Source organism: Danio aesculapii, chromosome 12 (genome assembly GCF_903798145.1).
Source record: "Danio aesculapii chromosome 12, fDanAes4.1, whole genome shotgun sequence".
Classification (NCBI taxonomy): Eukaryota; Metazoa; Chordata; class Actinopteri; order Cypriniformes; family Danionidae; genus Danio; species Danio aesculapii.
In genome coordinates, this window is record NC_079446.1 from 21338517 (window position 1) to 21360255 (window position 21739).

At 36.3% G+C, this 21739-nt stretch overlaps 1 protein-coding gene across 2 annotated transcripts in view; it reads right to left on the reverse strand.

The window, feature by feature from the left end:
• Positions 1-3182: 3182 nt before the first annotated feature.
• The window catches only part of afap1 (actin filament associated protein 1), a 104217-nt gene continuing 85660 nt past the window's right edge, over positions 3183-21739 (reverse strand). For both annotated transcript variants that reach the window (XM_056469388.1, XM_056469387.1), the window contains exons 9-15: positions 16379-16528; positions 13466-13677; positions 13102-13247; positions 9966-10083; positions 6265-6382; positions 5615-5779; positions 3183-3463 (exon numbers count right to left, since the gene is read on the reverse strand). In XM_056469388.1, the coding sequence (XP_056325363.1) occupies positions 3228-3463; positions 5615-5779; positions 6265-6382; positions 9966-10083; positions 13102-13247; positions 13466-13677; positions 16379-16528 (1145 nt within the window). In that variant the 3' untranslated portion in view covers positions 3183-3227. The remainder of the gene's footprint in view (positions 3464-5614; positions 5780-6264; positions 6383-9965; positions 10084-13101; positions 13248-13465; positions 13678-16378; positions 16529-21739) is intronic.

A 21739-nucleotide genomic window follows, 5' to 3' on the forward strand; every position in this document is an offset into this window, starting at 1 on the left:
TAATACAAAAGTCGGTCTAAATTAAGCACCATAAGTCCACAATCTGGCTGAGTTAGGAGTCAACGGTTTAAGCACTGCTTAAAAGCACCATTTTTCAGTATGTGAGTTGGGTAGACTTTGAGTGGTCAAAACAAAGCAGGATTACACTCCTCTGCCCAAATAAAACATTCTTTTTGTTCAACCACATGTTAACAGATTACTTACAGCTCCAACACCTGCACAGCTTAATGAAAGTTCACATATGCACACTTCTTCATGATAGCATACAGTACTGTTTAACTGTCAGTGTGTGTCTTTGCAGTGTTTCCGTGCAGTCTGTATGATGAAGGGGAAGCGTGGCTGTACTTTCGGGCCTAGTTTCCAGAGCAGTCAGCCAGCAGAGGACACACCCTGGCCTGAGCTGCCCTGTTCCCCATGGGCTGCTGTTACCATTGCCAAAAGTATGGCCAGACCGCTGGATTGAAAATAATGGGCCAGACATCGAGGAGGAGGAGAGACTGGTAAAATACTTTCATACAGATTACACTTTTTCTATAAAGAACAGGCTTTGAATGATCACGTTCTGTCATTTACATTTATCCCGAAGCTGCTCTCTACAACTACTGTAAAACCAAACAAAGGCATTACTAAATATTAACAGACACACACACACAGATAGGCTTATATTTACTTAAACATTTACAAATAAATACTTGGGAGATTTTGTCTTCCATTAATGGCTTGTTGTTGAAGAAAGAAACAGACTTTTATAGACTTTTAAGTGATTTCCGAGACCACTGAGGTGTTGTGCATATTATATTTAGGTTGTGAGTTATGGAGCATCATCTGAGATGTCCCATGTTTTGTGTTAACATGTAATCTGCTGTTACAACTTTTTGAGGTCATTATGATTTGTTAATATTTTTGAAATGAGTATTTTTGATCACCAAAGTTAGTTATTTTATCTAAAATATAAAAACCATAATATTTATTCATTCATTCATTCATTTTCTTTTCGGCTTAGTCCCTTTATTAATCAGGGGCCGCCACATTGGAATGAACCGCCAACTTATCCAGCATATGTTTTACACAGCGGATGCTCTTCTAGCTGATAAACACCCATACACTCTCATTCACACACATACACTACTGATAATTTAGCTTACTCAATTCACCTGCTGTATAGTGCATGTCTTTGGACTGTAGGAGGAAACCGGAGCACCCGGAGGAAACCCACACCAACACAGGGAGAACATGCAACTCCACAAAGAAATGCAACTGGTCCAGCCAGCACTCGAACCAGTGAACTTCTTGCTGTGAGGCGACATCGCTATCCTCTGCACCACCATGCATCCCAACCGTAATATTACGTTTGGTATTAATTTGATCATTACTATTTTATATTTGAATATTTGTCAATCTATTATTTATCTGTGATGGCAAAGCTGAATGTTCAGCAGTCATTCCTACATTCTTTAATGTCCTTTTTTTGTAACATTATTATTTTTGTCCACACTTGTTTTTTAAGATACGATTCTCAATATTAACAAACCATTAGCTATGATTTTTGCCTTAATAAACTCCTAATTTGCTGTTTATTAATAGTTATTATGGTAGTAGCTTCAACCCAGGCTCATTCTGAAAACGTACCGCTGTACACATTTCTGCAGATCGTGAAATACATCCCAGGAGCTACGTTTTTTTGCAGCTTTTGTTTTCGAAAATCTACAAGAGGGCGCTGTGTGCATATTTTCAGATCTCAAATTTCTCTCGCGGGTGCCATTCGTGCCTGCTGTTCTCACGTAAATCCACCAGAGGCCGCTGTTAAATGACTGATTGACTGACTGACCGATCAACTGACCCACCCTCCTCCTTCCCTGAACCCAACCAATAGTGTTTTAAAAAGATCACCCACTTCTCTAAACCCAACCGCAGTGTATTGAAAAGCAACCCTGAGAAAGAAAGGCCCTTGACTGATTTTTACCACGTTTTCAGATTTTACCACATTCTCACCGTTATTTACTTGTTTATTTTATTTTTTGGCTTCTGTTTTTGTCTGACCTGCTTTCTGAAACCATTCATCGCCAGACTCGAAACCTGTCATCATGGTCAACTCCTCTCTGGATCTCAAGTCCACTGACATACATGGCGAGCTAACTGGTCAAACTGGTAATAATGTGAAAGCTGGCCACACTGAGGTAAGCGGTCAGCTGGTAAACGTGGAAAAAATGGTATCATACCACCACGTAGCGTTTGTTTTGAAGACGAAATGCATTGTACTTCTGGCTAATTTGCGATCTCCAGAAATGTCTATAAGGCTACGTTTTCAGAATAATTCTTTGTTGCGTGGTTTGGTTAGGTATTGGGTAGGATTAGGGATTTACTTTATTAGTGACAATTGGTCCTAAAACTAAAGTGTTACCTACTTCTTTGTAAAATATTCTCAATTTTGAATTATTTAATTTATCCTTGCTGAACAACAGTGTTAATTACCTTAACTATATATATATATAATATATATATATATAATATATATATTATATATATATATAAATAGAACAGCAGTGTATGGGTATTTACTACTGTAACTTGGTATTGTGGCATTGCTCTTGATCCATTTGTAAGAAATAGTTTTTTTCCTCATATTTAAGTAACTAAATTAAAATGAAAAGATATATTTACATTAATTTCTCTGGTCAATTCAATGTTATAATGATGATAACAAAACAGCAGCACTGGGAACCGGATTCAGTCAAGATCTTCCAGAGTTCTTTCTGGAAAACGGTGGTCTATGGTTCAGTCAATTCAATTTCAACATCACTCATATTGGACAAAATTAAATAAATAGATACAACGAAAGTGAAAGGTTGGTGGAAAAGTAACTTATGTGCCAGATTTCATCTCCCATTCCTGCAACAACAAAAAAAGAACAGAATGAGTGCACAGGAGAATATTTCAAACGCAAGCGTGATCTATACCTAGCGTGACATGTGAAGTAACTCTCATGTTTACTGACCTTAGCTTTCTGAGGACGTGTCCTCGCACAGGTGAGGCTTTCTGATGTGTCTGGCGGCGCAGCAGAGATGCACTGTTGACCGGCAGAGAGCAGGTCTCTGTGTCATGGTGTTACAGCTGGAGATGGGCGAGTTGTCCACTGTTCGCCTCATTAACATGGAGACTAAAGACAGATGAGACACGTTGATACTTGCTTTGCTTTAACGGAACGTAAAACAAACCTAGAGTTAGTATTACATCATGTCTATGTTTGAGAAATGACTGCGGCTTTTCCAGACCTGTGGGCTGGAGCTGCCCGTTTTGGGTTCAATGGTCAGGCCCAGGGTGACGCCTCCATTCAGAGCTTTCTTCAGACTCTCCTTGACCTCCGTCAACTCCAGCTCCAGACTGACTCGCTCCTCCTCTTTCAGTTTGCACTCATCCTCCACTTTCTTAAGCCTCTCTGTCAAAGATGCCTGGGAACGCTTAGCTGAGGAGAATAAAACAGGTGAGTTAATAACAGCACTACAGCACTCATTTAAGTGGCAGCCATTGCATCTTGTTCTTCTGAGAGAAGTCAACCTAATGCTGTTGATGCTATGGGAACATTTATACCCAAATCACCATACTGAGAGAAATGTGCACTAAAAGCAGGAATAATTCTTCTGATGACAACCATCATGTTACTCCCCATGGAAACATTTTGGATGATGCAAAACTCCTAGTGGAGTGAGGTCAAAGCAACACTTCATGCCTCAATAAGAGATATGACATCAGAAATGTCACTGATTATATATATATATTGTTTACTTGTATATTTAGTCACTTAGACTTATCATAGCATTTATAAAGTATATTGTATACTGCGACTCTGATTTAAAGTACTTCTTTTATCCTTACTTGTGAGTCAATTTGAATAAAAGTGTCTGCTAAATGAGTAAATGTAAATGTAACTCTTGCCAGTGCTGTGAATGAAAATCCTCAGGGTCCGGGCTGGACTAAACATATTCAGCCTTCTCTGCTACAGTTTTCCAAAAGGTGAAGGTGAAGTTTTCAAGAACAACAGGGTGATAAGATTACGAAGGCGACTGTGGAATGTTGTCCACTATTGGGTGCAGTTTCACAGAGCTAAAGGTGTCAGCATCTGTGTAACTCCACAGAGTATCGTGGTCCACATCTAGAACAGGACGCAACCCCCTTGTCTCTCTTTTGGACCAGAAATAATAGCTGTTATTTTGCCTTTTTCCACAAAAGAGGCTGAAGCTCCACTGTAAGCTATTAAACCTGCTTTTGCTTCACCCTAGTGGGTAGCACACCATTGAAATAAGACAGACAGGTTTTTAACTTAATTCCACCACCCAGGCTCATTCTGAAAATGTACCACTATATACATTTCTGGAGATTCCAAAATACATCCCAGTGAATACGTCCCACTATGTTTTTTTGCAATTTTCGTTTTCACGAGGCTGCTGTGTACGCCTTTTTCAGATCTCAAATTTCTCCCGCGAGTGTCATTCGCGCCTGCTCTTCTTGAGTAAATCGACCAGGGGCCACTGTCGACTGACTGTCAACCGACAGTTTTAAAAAGCAATCCAGAAAAAGAAAAGCCCTCGCCTGATTTTTACCACTTTTTCGTATTTTACCACATTCTCACCCTGTTATTTACTTGTTTATTTTTTAGCTTCTGTTTTTGTCTTACCTGCTCTCAATAACCATTCTACACCAGACTTGAACCCCGTCGTCGTGGTCAACTCTTCTCTGCACCGTACATAACAAGCCGACATACATAACGAGCTAACTGGACAAACAGGTAACAGCGGGAAAGCCGTCCATATGAAAGGTAAGCGGTCAGCTGGTAAGCGTGAAAAGGAACGGCTTCATACCGCCACGTATCGTTCATTTTAAAGATGAAATGCAGTCAAACGTACTTCTGGATGCATAATTCACAATCTCCAGAAATGTATATAAAGCTACGTTTTCAGAATGAGCCTGTGTTGTAATTCCATCATGTGATTCTCTAGTTTTTAGAACCCAAGGAGAGATGTTGGGTAGGGGTTTCCATGCTGCCAAATGCTGTGAAAGGGAAATCAGTTTTGAAATGTGATGATTGAGAGGCAGTCAACCTGCTATCCTGAAAGAGAATGCTGGCAGCTGAGCTGATTGAGATATATTCATGAGTGGCAATTGGGTGGAAACTCTGCGAGAGGCCACCACCATCCCAAACACTAGAGGTGTTAGAGAAGAATTACCTCATTGTTTACTCATGTGGTTTCAAATCTTTATGAGTTTATTTCTCCAGTTGAACACAAAAGATTATATTTTGAAGAAGGGTAATTACTGGCACCTATTAACTTCCATAGAAGAAAATCAATACTATGGTCAGTGGCGCAGCTACTAATATTCTTCAAAATATCTTTTGTGTTCAACAGAAGAAACTCAAACAGTTTTTGAACAAGTAAAGGGCGAGAAAATGACAGAATTTAGATTTTTGGGTAATCCATACCTTTAATTAAGCCCTAGATGACCTGGATGACCAACTAGTAGTAGTACATAAACTATTTTTTTCTTATTTGTTATCTTGAACCCTGTTTATCATTAACCCTGAGACAGATAAGGGACAATTAACTGAGTTGATCCTCACCTGTGTTGTTCTCTATAGCAGTGCGGAGGTCTTTTCTGTCTTTTTTCAGCTGGGTCAGGCGGTTTCGGATTTCCTGCTTCTTCCTCATCAGCTCCTCCTCTTTGGCTTGGAGTTTCTTGGCATCTGCCTCCACTCTGTTTTTCCCGTACTTATACTGATCCACACCTGTGAAGATTAATGATGCATTATAATCAAAGGAAACCATTAGAAAATCTCTGTTTTTAACATTTGGATTCAGTCATTTCATTGCATTAAAGACCTCTGGGACCGCAAGTAGAGATTAAAAGGCAGGCAGAATATGCAGAATCCAAATATTTGTGAGTTCACGTAAATGGCCACTGGATGGTCAGGATGTGACTGACTGGTTGCCTTTTGGAAATGGAATTTGGGGTGATTGAGTTTACAAAGGAGCATGTCAACAGATCCACTGCTGTCTAACAGCACTGCAATTTCCACATACCAGCATTCTCCACAAATCTGTGTGGCTTTTTTTTTCCTTGAAAGAAATTAGTGGTGTAATAGCAAGGAAAATGGATGCAGACTTGATGTCTGCTTAGTTTAGTTTCAACCGTATGTCCACTTATTAAAAAAAGGAAGGGATCATTTTGAGATTATCAATCAGATGTGTTCTGGATGGTAAAATCTCTTACTTGAGTTGTTACGCTTCACTGGCAGAGTGCTGCTAACGCCATTGGCCTTTTTGGGTTGATTCTTGTCCAACTTCTTTGCACCGAACCCATTGGTGATCAAGCCTTTCTTTCCTTTTATCTGATTGGATGAAAAAAATAGGTATGAACATTTGAATACACACACACACACACACACACATAAATGAAACTGATATATGGGCTGCTAACAAACATCTGACGTCTAAGGATTTCGCTGTTAACACCTGTTATATTTTAAGTATGTCATTTGTGATGCAGTTCTAAGATTACCACTTCATACAAATACTTTCTCATAGGTGCCTTCTGCAAACCACATCCATTGAACCACACATGTTGCTAACGGGTATTTTTTTTTTGGTTTCAGTTACATTATAGCTGGCAAAAAACATCTTTTTTTTATATCCCCAGCCTATAAAACTGAACCTAGAGCAAACTAAGGGCTCAGTAAATCCATTCAAGGCCACAGCCACACAGACAAGGATATTACATAGATCAAAGGCAGTCATTTCTAGTGCTGGGTGGTCCATAATGAATGCACTGTGCAATGTGTTTTTATTTCCATGATATGTTTGTTAATAATATTAACTTAGGCCAAGATACCCCGTAATTAACTAGAATTAATAAATAGTTATCACAATACTTTTTATATTTAAGAAACTCAAACATATGATATTTTTATTGATTTCTGAATTGTTATACGAGTAAGAAATTAAATTTATAAGGAAAACATTTCCAGAAACAAATGCAAACAATGGATGAAGTTAAAGGTCATATTTTTAAAAATGTTTTCATAATGTAATCTTTAGTGTGAAATCTTTTTCAGAATGAAATATATAATCATATGCTGTAAAAAAAATCCAAAGTTAGAAATTACTTGTTTTTTTTTTAAGTTGGTTTGGCAAAAATCTGTAAAAATGTCTGTACAATGACATTTAATACATTTACTTGACCTAAATCAAAATTTTCTTCATTAAGTTAAAAAGATTCGTTTTGTGAGCAAAACTTTGCAAGTTCAACCAAAAAAGCTTCAGACAACTTGTTACTTTAAGTTGAGTTAATCTCAGACCTCCTCACTTATAAATAAATGTTGCAGTATTTCTATGCCTAATAACAACAACAACAACAATAAAATAATAATAACACCAATAATAACATTGATGTAATTAATATTAACAACAACAACACAATACTACTGCAATACTGTTAATGTAATTTTAAATTATTATTCATTTGTAATTTATCTTTTTTGGGGAGGGTCACAGCTGCAGAAAGACTTTTAATGTGAATTTTCATCTCACATTTACCTGGTTTGCCCAACAAAAAGAAACGCTTAGTGCATGTGGACTGTTAATTTTTATTTAATTGTTATGTACATATATGGAAGTTTTTCCTTATAAAATTTAAATAAAAGTTCAATTGCTTAAAAAGATCAAATAATAAATCCAACTTTCAAAACAACTACCAAAATGGATAAATCAAACCCTCAAACAATTAAATAATCAATCAAAATGCATTCTCGTGAGAAATCAAAAGTATTTGATATTTAATTTTCATGAACAGCTTAGTAAAGTCCTGTAGTAGTTAAATGGCAAATCATATGCCCAAACTATAATTTAAATGGAGGAACCAGCTTCTGATTGCACTTGCACAGCTGGAAGCTCATAATGGACTGATTACTAGGACTATAAAGACACCTCATTCACACAGACTCTTTGCTGAGTCTTGTTTTTCCCCTGTAAACCATTACAAAGCATTATTCCCTGTTTTTCCTGCCATGTTTGTCTTGTTTAAGGTTATTATTGTTTTGCCTTCTGTCCTGTTTCTACTCCTCTGTCTAATAAATGTTTTGTTAACATTTGTGTGTAACATTTCAATTGAACTATGTTTGTTTGTTCTGATAATGTATTTTTTTTTAAAGTACCAATTTCCAAAAGAGTTTTGTGTATACTTCAGACATTTAGGTCGGTGCAACAGATGTTTTAAAAAGTTGAGTAAACAAGAACAAAAAACAAAAAGAAATAAGGATTATGTTTTTTTTGTTCACTCAACTTCAGGTACTCTATTTCTACAGAAAAAAAAGTTCAGTTAGCACAATATAAAACGTTTTGTTACAGTGTAGTTTACCTCTCCAGAAAACTAACAACTATTATGTTAACCCAACTAAATGTTTTTTGTATTACTGACAAATAATTTGAGGTCAGTGCAGCTGATGTTTTCAAAAGTTGAGTGAACAAGAAAAAGCAAGAGGAAATAAAGGGTTATGTGTTTTTTGTTGTACTGGCCTCATTTTTTTTTACAGTGTATATTTACTTTTTTTTTTTACCATATTGTGAGCGATTAAATAATGTGCAAAACATACATGAGCAATCACCTCTATAAAACTTTCAGAATCCAAGTTTGTATGTAGAAAATTGTTTAATTAACTTGAAATTTCTTGCTTAGATAATGAGGGAAACAAATATTTGAGAATCGCCTATGAACTAGGGGTGTCAAAATTAATTGTTTCTTCTGTGCACCGTGATGCAGATGCGGACAGTTGCTGTGCTGTGAAGAAGAATATAAAAGTGTGTATGGAAAGCATCGTCAATGCACCGTGATGCACCGAGATATCGGATTGAACCGAATCGAGAGGTTCACACCTCTACTATGAACTGTATTTCAAAGATCAATGGAATAAACACTTAAAAGTGTATTTTGTATGTTTTCTGTCCATTATTCTGAAAAAAAAAAACAGCGTATGAACATGATATCGCCATGGGACGATAACCGTTTTTGAAGTATAACATTGTTTGGAAAAGTCAAGGTTTTAAAACCCCCAAAATTTACTGCTTTACCATTCCTATGGTATTTGTACGATTTTTTGTTTACGTTTTGTTTACGTTTTTGTGTTTTAGGATAACAGTATCTCCCGCAGAAAACATATCAAAAGATGCCATATTTAATAGTAAATAAATCTGTTTTAGAAACTAATGAAGACATCAGATTTATTTAAATTTTTTAGCCTAACATGTTTATAGCTACAAAATATTATAAATGTTTTTCAAAATAAAGTAAATTGTGTTAAAGGGGGAAAAGTTTTTGTTTTTGACCCAGATATTTAAAAATAATATATTTTAGGGCAGTAATCACAATACCGTCAAACCATGATATTTTTATCCAAGGTACCATCAGAATAGCCCAAGCCTAGTATGAAAGCATATTTCAAAAATCTCTAAACTGATCAGCAAATGTAAAAACATTGTCTTCCCTTAAAATGAAAATAAGACACAGATCTGTTCCTTTAATTCAAACTCTGTTAGTTTGGGTTAGTCACCTGGTTAGTGTTAGTATTAGCAGCAGAGGAAGAAGACAGAGATTTGGTGGAGTTTGGTGTGCTGTAATGTCCTGAGGAAGATGATGTGCGGGTGGACTTGGGAGAGTAGCGGGCAGCTAGTTTGGGAGAGGGCATGTTTTCATAAAGATCTGTATTTTCATAATGAGATTCGTCTTTCCAGCGACGGCCCCCTGAAGCTGGGGAGGAGTAGTGTGCATCTGGTATCTTCCATATTGCAAGCATGCAAGCAAGACAAGAATGATTAGATAAGAAATGGAGGACAGAAGTTAAAGAGGATCAAGAATGAGGAGGAGTTCAGCAGGATCCGAAACGAAGGTAAGAATGGAATGGTTTTGAAGTATATGTGTACCGTTCCATTGATGCAGGGAACATCGTCATAATGCAGAGCGACCCCCGAGGGGCAGGCATAACCGTTGACCGGATTATCCAGATATGGGTTTGGAGAAACTGCACGCTTACTGGTGAAACTGAGAACACATCAATACACTTATTACTACATCACACAGACAGCTCAAATTCTACCTATAAATAATTACATTGTATGACTAATATATATATATATATATATATATATATATATATATATATCGAGGAACAGTTTTGTATATTTGTAAAAGTTGTACCTTATATGATACAGATGAGACCTTTTATGATACTTTTCTGTGCCTTTTATTGTACTAATGAAATGAAGGTACATATTGTTCTTATATAAAAGGTACAAATGTGTTGAACAACTCCTTCTTTATTACAATATCTTTGAAAATAAATATGACTGGAAAGGCAATATGATTTTATTAATAATTTCCATATTAAAACAAGAATCATCATTTAAAAGTATATGTTTAAAGAAACACATAAACATGAATTATTAAGTTCTATAATACAATACAATACAAAACGACTGGTAAAACATTAAACTCTAAGTATTGTAAACTAAACATTTAAGGCATTTTAAATAATTGGTAAGTATTTTTGACATTAAGGTACAAAGTGTCTTGTCACTGTAGTGGTACCTTCATGGATCAGATTTGTATTTTTGATGAAGGTACAATATTGTATCTGCAGGTTTTAAAAAAACAAAGGAACATTTTGGTTTCCCATGGTACAAATTATGTCCATAAAGGTACAAACTGCAACGGGACAAATTTGTTTCTTTGTCTTAAGATATAATTCTGTTCCATAAAAAGGTACTGCCCCAGTGACAAGGGTTTGTACCTTCCTTGGTACAACATTGTACCATTTTTCTGAGTGTACAATAGGATTCAATTTGTTAGTTAACATTTTAACAACTAACACTAGTTGTTAACACTTTAGTTTAAGTCACAATTCACGATATTAACGAAGCATTAGCTTATTAAACTACTAATTAGCTGTTTATTAATAGTTGGTGATGTAGAAGCGTTTAGTTTTTGGGTAGGATTGAGGATGCAGAATAGGATTATACTTTATAACTACTAATGAACAGTTAATATCTTAATAATAGGCAGGTAATAAGCCAGTAGGTAATAGCATGAATTGTGACCTAAACGAAAGTGTTACCTAATAGATATAGTTAACAACTAACAATTAAAATATGTCTGAGGCATCTTAGTTATTTTTAACATTTACTAATAGATGGTTAAAATCAAAAGTTGTATCTGTTAATTTTATTTAATGGAACTTGGCTAATATTGGTTTAACATTGACTAACTAACAACAGCTTTTCTGAACCACCATAAAAAATAAGAATTAATGAATCATCCAATGTTAATTAATGCATTAACGAGAGTTTACTTAATGGTACATAATTGGTGTGTTTATGTAACCCACAAGAGGTCTTTTATACAAAGGAACAAATATACAGTGTTATTCCAGTGGATTTGAATTTTATCACTCGATTGAATGGGCATTATTAGCTCATAAATATGGGCCAGTAGGGGCCTTCTGTGCCTACTGTAAAGCTTAACTTTCGATTTTAGGTGAAGAATAGATTAGTAGATTAATAGGTACCGAAAAAGTCCACAGAGAGAGAGAGAGAGAGGGGGGGGGGGGGGGGGTGATCACCAGAATGGGAAAGTCAGAAAGTCCCAGAGTAAAGTAAGAAAATATGATACACCGATGTTTTTGGAATATGGAAAAACTGTCTTTACGCTGTTTTCATCTGTTCTTAAATTATTTGTTTTTATTTTCTAATACCAGCCTCTTTATTCCTGTTCAAGTACTTTGAATCGCCACTGTGTATGAAATGTGCTACATTTACATTTACATTTAGTCATTTAGCAGACGCTTTTATTCAAAGCGACTTACAAATGAGGACAAGGAAGCAATTTACACAACTATAAGAGCAGCAGTGAACAAGTGCTATAGACAAGTTTCAGGTGTGTAAAGTCTAATATAATATAATATAAGTCTACATAAATAAACTTGCCTTGCCTTACTGGTAGGCTCAGAAGGCTGTCATCATCCATCTACATGGTTAATCAGCTATAGATTACATGCGGTTGCGGCCAGAAGTTAACAAGAATTATTTATATTATTTATTAAATCTCCCATTAATTGTATTTTAATAACGTCTACCCCTACCCCAACCCTAAACCCAACCGTCACAGAATTGGATCTGAAGTCTTTTCTATTAGTATAACTGATTAACCATGTGGATAGATGATAACAGCCTTCTGAGCCTACCAGTAGGTGCAGAAGGCCCCTACTGGCCCATATCTATCAGCTAATAACCACTGATAATGCCTATTCAATCGAGTGATAACATTCAAAGAGGGTAGTAATTCTAAAATGTTATTATATTATTACCATAAGGTCGCAATCTTAATTTGAATTAAAAAAATGTATATAGTTCTTTAAATATCCAGATCTAAATTTGCAGATAAATCGTATAATTATGGGGTCACACTTTATTTGAATGGTCCGTTTGTTGAATTTAAGTTGCATTTCATCTACATGCCAATTAATTCTCATTAGATTGTAAGTAAACTGTTAGGTTGCGGTTAAGGTTAGGATCAAGGTTAGTGTAAGTTGACATGTACTTGCAAAGTTTCTTATAATCAGTTAAATGTCTGTTGAAGGAGTAGTATTAACAGATATTAAGCAGACAGTCTACTAATACTGAAATGGATCATCAAAATAGAGTGTTATAATTGTATAATAAATGTATCTGTAGATATTATCTTCATAAATATGTATTATATATTTAATATATTTACAAAAAAGCGCACAGAAAACCTTTGCATAAATTGTCCTAATCAGTTCTTTATGAACTGATTTATTTGCCCAAACTCTCCAAATAAACCAATTCAGTAAAATGAATCAGAGTTTCCAATGTTACATGCTGTACAAGAGAGTACATTTATTACCACAACCCACTTGGCTGTAAAGCTATGCCTGCAATACAATGTGAAATGTTAACATGCTAGTTTAAAAATGGCTAGGCTGTTAAGAAAAAGTAACTAGCATGCTAATAAAAATATTTTCAGTAATGCAGGCTCTCTCACCAAAATGACTGCTTTGCCAGCTGAATGACGTTAGCAGTGGTCTCTACGTCAATGTAATCGTAGTGGAGTGCAGCGGGATCTGTTGTGGAGCCCGTCTCGGCCAGCAAGACCCCCAACCACCTTCCCATACTCTCAGAGGAGGAGGCCTGATGGGAAAAGGAGATGAATGAGTGTCAGTGTAATACGAGACACATACTGTAAAGCAGCAACCTATGCGATCTCTGCAAATGCACTCTACACATGATACAGCGCTGACATCATTGTGAGAGCCAGCCAACCAAACCATCCATCTAATCCCTGCCCTGAGGTCCTGTCTCAGACACATTAATTGCACTCATGAAAAGCAAAGGGACTTGGCCCATACCTCCAGAACAGCCACCTCCTGTCCATTACGCAGCAGACGGAAGGCGAAGGGATGTTTGGAGTCCAGGCCTGGAATGACCTCACAGCCCCGCAGTGGCAGAGAGGCCATGTGCGTCTTCAGATCGGCCCGATCTTTGTGCAGGAACAGCTGGTTGTCTTTTAGCTGGCACCAGCGCTCTCTCCAGCGGTTGTTGGACAGCACGTTTAGATAGCCTGTAAATGGAGGAGCGGGCAGAGAGATTTATGTGACAGGCAATGGGTAGAAACACACGCACGCAGAGTGGAAAGGTGCTGGTGATTTGGGTTATGAGAGGAACTTTTGAGAAGTGTGCTAAGAGTTTATATTGTAAGTTAATTATTTTGCAAGAAGGTCTTTGGGGAATTAATTGTATGTACAGCCAAAACAAATTCGGAATTTATACTAATGTTCAAATTTTGAAGCCAGTAAGTAAAAAAAACAGCATTATTGTGGAATAGCATAGTAGTTTAAATTATATTTTGAATATCTAGTCAAATATTTTTTACTGTCATCATGGCAAAGATAAAATAAATCAGTTATTAGAAATGAGTTATTAAAACCATTATGTTTAGAAATTTGTTGAAAAAATTCTTTCTGTTAAACAGAAACTAAGAACAAAATAAACAGGGAGGCAAATAATTCTGACTTTAACTCTATCTATCTATCTATCTATCTATCTATCTATCTATCTATCTATCTATCTATCTATCTATCTATCTATCTATCTATCTATCTATCTATCTATCTATCTATATATATATATATATATATATATATATATATATATATATATACACTCACCGGTCACTTCATTAGGTACACCTGTCCAACTGCTCGTTAAAGAAAATGTCTAATCAGCCAATAACATGGCAGCATCTCAACGCATTTAGGCATGTAGAAATGGTCAAGACGATCTGCTGCAGTTCAAACCGAGCATCAGAATGGGGAAGAAAGGGGATTTGAGTGACTTTGAACATGGTCTGAGTATTTCAGAAACAGGGATTTTCATTCATAACCATCTCAGGGGTTCACAGACAATGGTTTGAAAAAGAGAAAATATCCAGTTAGCGGCAGTTCTGTGGGCGCAAATGCCTTGTTACCAGGGATCAGAGGAGAATGGCCAGAGTGGTTCGAGCTGATAGAAAGGCAACAGTAACTAAAATAGCCACTCGTTACAACCGAGGTATGAAGAAGAGCATCTCTGAACACACAACACTTCAAACCTTGAGGCGGATGGGCTACAGCAGCAGAAGACCACACCGGGTGCCACTACTGTCAGCTAAGTACAGGAAACTGAGGCTACAATTCACACAGGCTCCCCAAAATTGGGCAATAGAAGATTGGAAAAACCTTGCCTGGTCTGATAAGTCTCAATCTCTGCTGCGACATTCAGAGGTAGGGTCAGAATTTGGCCTTAACAACATGAAAGCATGGATCCATCCTGCCTTGTATCAACGGTTCAGCCTGGTGGTGGTGGTGTAATGGTGTGGGGGATATTTTATTGGCACACTTTGGGCCCATTAGTACCAACTGAGCATTGTGTCAATGCCACAGCCTACCTGACTATTGTTGCTGACCATGTCCATCACTTTATGACCAGAGTGTCCCCATCTTCTGATGGCCACTTCCAGCAGGATAACACACCATGTCATAAAGTGTGAATCATCTCAGACTGGTTTCTTGAACATGATGAGTTCACTGTACTCAAATGACCTCCACAGTCACCAGAACTCATTTTAATAAAGCACCTTTGGGATGTGGTGGAACGGGAGATTCGCATTATGGATGTGCAGCTGACAAATCTGCAACAACGGCGTGATGCTATCATCTCAATATGGACCAAAGTCTCTGAGGAATATTTCTAGTACTTCGTTGAATCTGTGCCACGAAGGATTAAGGCAGTTTTGAAGGTAAAAGAGGGTCCAACCCGGTACTAGTGAGGTGTACCTAATAAAGTGGCCGGTGAGTGTGTATATATTCAGATACTTTGTTCAGAATTCTTTTGGAATAGTAATTCTAACATTAATGTTATTTTGGTACATGTAAAACAAAAGTAAACTAGTAAACATTTGCAAAAAAAAAAAACACTATACTCAAGATAGTGAGCCCATAAATTGATATTGATATTAATAAACAGGCTCATGCTCATGCACACCCTGGTTATTAATGAAGAATGAGAATGAGACTGACACTGCAAAATCAATTTCATGACTCATTGAAATGACTCACTCTGAACAAATATTGTAGTCTACAAATGGAATGTGTCACTAAAATATGTTGAAGACTGTTATTCCCTATTGTTAAGACTATCAAGGTCTTAACAATAATGACCTCCCTCAGGTTATATAACTATAAAAAACAGTTATATTGTGGTTATAAAGAGAGAAAAATCCATTCTTTGGGTATCGGGTCTGGGTCAAGGAGAGAAAAAAAAACCTGAATGTTGGCTTCCTATCTGAGAGTATGAAAACCTCAAGAGCTCCCAAACAGATAACACTAAATCCTAAAATACGCATTACAAAATCTTGATATTTATTACTTTTTAGTGACTGGTTTTTAAATCCATTATTCTACCTGTTCATATAAGGAGAATCTGAGTACATTAATAAGTATGGTTATTAATCATAATTATGGACAGTGTAAACAAAGCCACTGTCATTACTGAACATACACCACTGTACAAAGAGACACATACTTTTATTTAGTAAGGATGGATTCAATTGAACAATGGTGCCAGTAAATTAGTTTCAAATAAATGCTGACCATAAAATCTTGGAAGACATCATAGGAATAAATTACATTTTAAAATATAATGAATTGAAAACAGATTACAGAAATGCAGCCCCCAAACTTTTAAATGCTAGTGTATATCAACCTGGTATTGCAACCGCTCACCACATGTTGGGACATCCTCCTCTGCCGATGAGGTCTGTTCATCTGTAGATGGTTTCTTCTTGCCTAGGCTGATGATTTTTGTGATTTTCTTTCCAGTCACACGTCCCACAGTGCCTTTCTGCTCTGATTTAGAGTTCTTCTTGCCTTTAGCTGCAGAAAAAGAAGCATATTAGTGTCAGAGCATGAAATATAAGTATGGGATTTTATAATGTAATATATTATACAGATATGTTGGTGTTGCAACTATTAACAAGGGATGGGTTTGGAAAACATTTTGTTTTTGGGGTGGATTTGACGAGGGAAAGACTGAATTATAGAAAATGACAAACGGCAGTCTGTTCACTTTAAAATGTTCGTCATTTTGGCCAGAGAGAAGGATGCTTTGATAATGACTGAGACTCCAAATCCAGTGCATGAAACCCACTCCTTTCTTCTCCAAGTTGTTCAGATGTTTTTATCTGAGCATGGTTTGGGGTTCATGGCATTGAAAAGAGAATAAATTACATTTACATTTACATTTACATTTAGTCATTTAGCAGATGCTTTTATCCAAAGCGACTTACAAATGAGGACAAGGAAGCAATTTACACAACTATAAGAGCAGCAGTGAACAAGCGCTATAGACAAGTTTCAGGTGTGTAAAAGTCTAAGAAGCAAAACATTAGTAGAAAAAATTTTTTTTTTTTTTTTTTTTGAGAGAGAGAGAGAGAGAGAGAGAGATAGAAAGAGGGCACAGTTAGTGGTATAGCCAGAGAGGCAAATGCAGATTAGGAAGGAAAGTGGAGACTAAACAGTTGCGTTTTTAGTCGTTTCTTGAAGACAGCAAGTGACTCTGCTGTTCTGATGTAGTTAGGGAGTTCATTCCACCAACTGGGCAGATTGAGAGTTCGGGAAAGTGATTTCTTCCCTCTTTGGGATGGAACAACGAGGCGACGTTCATTCATAGAACGCAAGTTTCTGGAGGGCACATATATCAGCAGAAGTGAGAGCCGTTACGAAGTAGCACAGCTAGAGGTCACTTTGTAAGCAAACATCAGAGCTTTGAATTTGATGCGGGCAGCAACTGGCAGCCAGTGCAAACGGGTGAGTAGCGGAGTGACATGTGCTCTTTTGGGTTCATCAAAGACCACTCGTGCTGCTGCGTTCTGAAGCAGCTGAAGAGGTTTGATAGAACTAGCTGGTAGCCCGGCTAGCAGAGAGTTGCAATAGTCCAGTTTGGAGAGGACAAGAGCTTGAACAATGAGTTGAGCTGTATGTTCAGATAGGAAGGGTCGGACCTTTCTGATGTTGTAGAGTGCGAATCTGCAAGATCGAGCAGTTCTAGAAATGTGGTCAGAGAAGTTCAGTTGGTCATCAATCGTAACTCCAAGGCTTTTTACCATTTTGGATGCAGTGATGGTTGCTCCATCCATCTGGATTGAAAAGTTATGGTGAAGAGTCGGGTTGGCAGAAACTTCAAGCATTTCCGTTTTCATGAGGTTAAGCTGGAGATGATGATCTTTCATCCAGAGTGAAATGTCTGACAGGCAGGCTGAAATGTGAGCTGGAACCAAGGGATCATCAGGGTGGAAAGAGAGGTATAGCTAGGTGTCATCAGCATAGCAGTGGTAGGAAAAACCATGTTTCTGGATGACTGTTCCTAAAGATGCCGTGTAGATAGAGAAGAGAAGTGGCCCAAGAACAGAGCCCTGAGGTACCCCAGTGTATAGATGCTGTAGGTTGGACACCTCTCCCCTCCACGACACCCTGAATGACCTGTCCGAGAGGTAGGAACTGAACCATTGAATAACAGTGCCTGTGATGCCCAGTGACTCAAGCGTAGATAAATTATGGAGAAAAACAATCTTGAGAACTGTGAAAAAGTGAAAAAACACACTGTGGGACTGTAGAAAAAAGGAATATATATATATTGTTTCTTTTTCTTTTCATTAAACATTTAGATTGCTCAAGGTGATATATTAACCAAACTTCTCTGTGACATGCTTAAATACTAATTAGCATTTTTGCAGAAGTAGATGCAGCTGATGGAAAGGCAGAGGCCTCAATGTCTAAAATTAACTTTAGCTTTGCAGCTAAACTTCCCATGAGATGTGCTGAAACTGAACACATAATATTTGCAGTTGAGAAGTCTTAAGCTTTTAATTTTGTGCAGAGAATTTCGTAGAAAAAGAGGAAGTATGTTTGAGTGTGGCAACCAGAGAACTGCAGAATGATTGACAAGTGACGAATTACATGAAACTCCACCTTTTCATACCAGCTGTGAATAAATGCTGGAGTCAGGGAAATGTAAATTGGTTGCGCACCTCCTGAATGTAATTCTTGCATTGCACGGGGGATAACCAGAATTCTGTTCATTTAATCATTTCATTTGTCACTAATAAATTACCAATATTTTGGCATTGAACAAAACCCTCTCCTGACCTTTTTCATTACACATGCATGGAATTGGTTAATTATTCCAACAGGATCCATTCAGATTACATGCACTTCCTAACCAACAGTGGACAAAGAAAGCAAACTTGTTTTTTGAGATCTTGAAATAGTCAGTGGCTATGTTTCTATCAAAATATGCAGATTGCATGAAATATCGCATAAAACATTTGCGTTTCTGTCCAGTGAGTCAAAGGCAACAAAATCGCCACTTCCTGATAAAATGGCATCAAATATCGAAAAATGAATGGAAAAATTGCATTGGCTGGTTTGGAGAAGCCACTGTGGGCCTTTTTTCTCATATAGTAAAATATGTGCAAAGACGAAACGCAATGAACACACGGTGGATTTTAGAGACCACTCTTTAAGAGCACAGCCTCTCAAGACAGTTCTGGGGTAATAACAATACCAAACCACTTTGATGAGGGACATTAGCTAAGGAATTTTACAATGGTCAAAACAAGATTTCAGATCTTTTACAATGTGGTTAGACTGTTGGTTTGTCCATTAATGCTGTAGAATCAGCCATTATTGTTATCACATGATCCGTTAAAACATGACTTTTTTGACGCACATGCTGGACTTTATTGAGTAAATGTGTTTCCATCATACAGTAGTTTATTAGTAGTTTTTAAGACACTTCTATACTGCTTAAAGTGACATTTAAAGGCTTAACTGGGTTAATTGGGTTATCTAGGCAGGTTAGGGTAATTAGGCAAGTTATTGTACAACAGTGGTTTGTTCTGTAAACTTTCCAAAAATAAAGTTCAAAATGGGCTAATAATTTTGACCTTAAAATGGTTTATTCTAGACTAAATAAAACAAATAAGACTTATTGTCAGAAAAAAACATTATCAGACATTTAAAATTTCCTTGCTCTGTTAATTTCCATGCTCTGGAAATATTTAAAAAAAAAACTGGTAAAAGGATGCCAGATTTTGTCGAATTGCTCAAGTTGTTGTTTCCTAATTTGCTTCAAATGTAACACATACTGTAAGTCCTTTCTGCAAGCCACATAAAATGCATTAAAGAGATAGGAACTCCATATCATTGTTAATGGAAATGTCCTTTGGTTGAACACTTTTGGGAGTAAATTCTAAACTTTTTATCCATGCTATTAAAACAGGATATACCCAAATGTACAAAACTTTGTATTCTAAATATTCTTCCTATTTACAAGTTCAGATAAGAAACTGTTAACTTTCTGTTTATAACAAGCAAAACTTATAATAGCTTACTTTTGGAGTCCGCATTTTGGACAATGATTGCAGGAATTGTCTTACTGTTATGCTTTAGAAACAAAAAACGTATACAGTCAAGAGAAAACCTGAAAAGTTTTTCAAAATTTGCAATCTCTTTGTGGGATTCCTGAAGGAAACTGATACAAATCTTTTCTCTGTATAACTTGCTTTTCTCTGTATGACATGCTATTGATTGTTGTTATATGATTTACCTTTATGTGTGTGTGCGTGTGTGTGTGCGTGTGTGTGTGTGTGTGTGTGTGTGTGTGCGTGTGTGTGTGTGTGTGTATGTATACATATTAAATATGGAGGACGAAACCTGCAAAAACAATCAATAAAAAATAAATAAATATGCAAATAAATAAAAAAAATGATTCATAAACCCACAAATACCTGCATAAATACAACAATGAATGAATGTGCAAATATATATATATATATATATATATATATATATATATATATATATATATATATATATATATATTATATATATATATATATATATATATATATATATATACATATATATATACATATATATATATATATATATATATATATATATATATATATATATATATATATATATATATATATATATAAAGCCCCACTAATTAAATAAATTACACGGATGTTGTGGGAATAAGAAAATGCTAAACTGAAAGTAGATTTTTACCCCTTTCACACCGCACTATTAATTATTTACATATTCATTTATGCAGGAATTTGTAGATTTCTATATTCATTTATTTGTGTATTTATTTATTTATTTTTATGCAGGAATTTGTAGATTTCTATATTCCTTTATTTGAGTATTTATTTATTGTTTTATTCATGCAGGAACTTGTAGATTTATACAGTATATTCATTTATTTGCATATTTATTTATTTATTGTTTTATTCATGTCGGAATTTGTAGATTTATTTATTACTTTTTTAAATTTATTTGCATATTTATTTATTTATAGCTTTTGCAGGTTTTGTCCTCTATAGTTAACAGCTCCTAAAATCAATAAAGACAATGTTAAAAAAAACAGTAGCAGTAATTTCTTTTGGATTAAAAAGTTAATCGTACTCAGTTGTGTGCTTACATTTTTATGCACATTTTTTAAATGTATGCACATCTTGGCATTTCCATTATGTATTTTTGATGCAATACTCCCAAATGCACAAAGATAGGTTGATGGAAACATAGCTAATGTCTGACTACAGAAACAGCACGAATGGACAAAGAATAAATAAAAAACTCTTGCTCTTCTAAAACTTTGACCTGGTCCAAGCTCCACTATAAGATTACATCTTAGTTGGCGACTCCAAATCTGAGCCCATCTGAACCCAGAGTCCTCTAAAGCCTCTCTGTCTCTGTGCAGCAGCCTCAGGCATGCAGGAGCCACAGAGCCACAGATGCAAAAACCATTGGCCCTTAAAGGACCTATGCAGGCACCGTTCTTCATTTTATCATGAGGGAAAATTCTGCGATCAGGCTAATATGATTTCACAGCGTCTCAGCCCTTACGACAGCTGGAAAGAATATGACGAATCTGATTAATCTGCATGGCTCTTTTCAAATTTCTTCCATCTTTCATCAGAGAGGTGCAGCAGTTGGCTGCTGGTGTGATGAAAGATTATTTCAGGTGCTTTCAAACAGAAGAGATCTGAGAGGAAGGTCTGCTGCCAAAAAATGCTA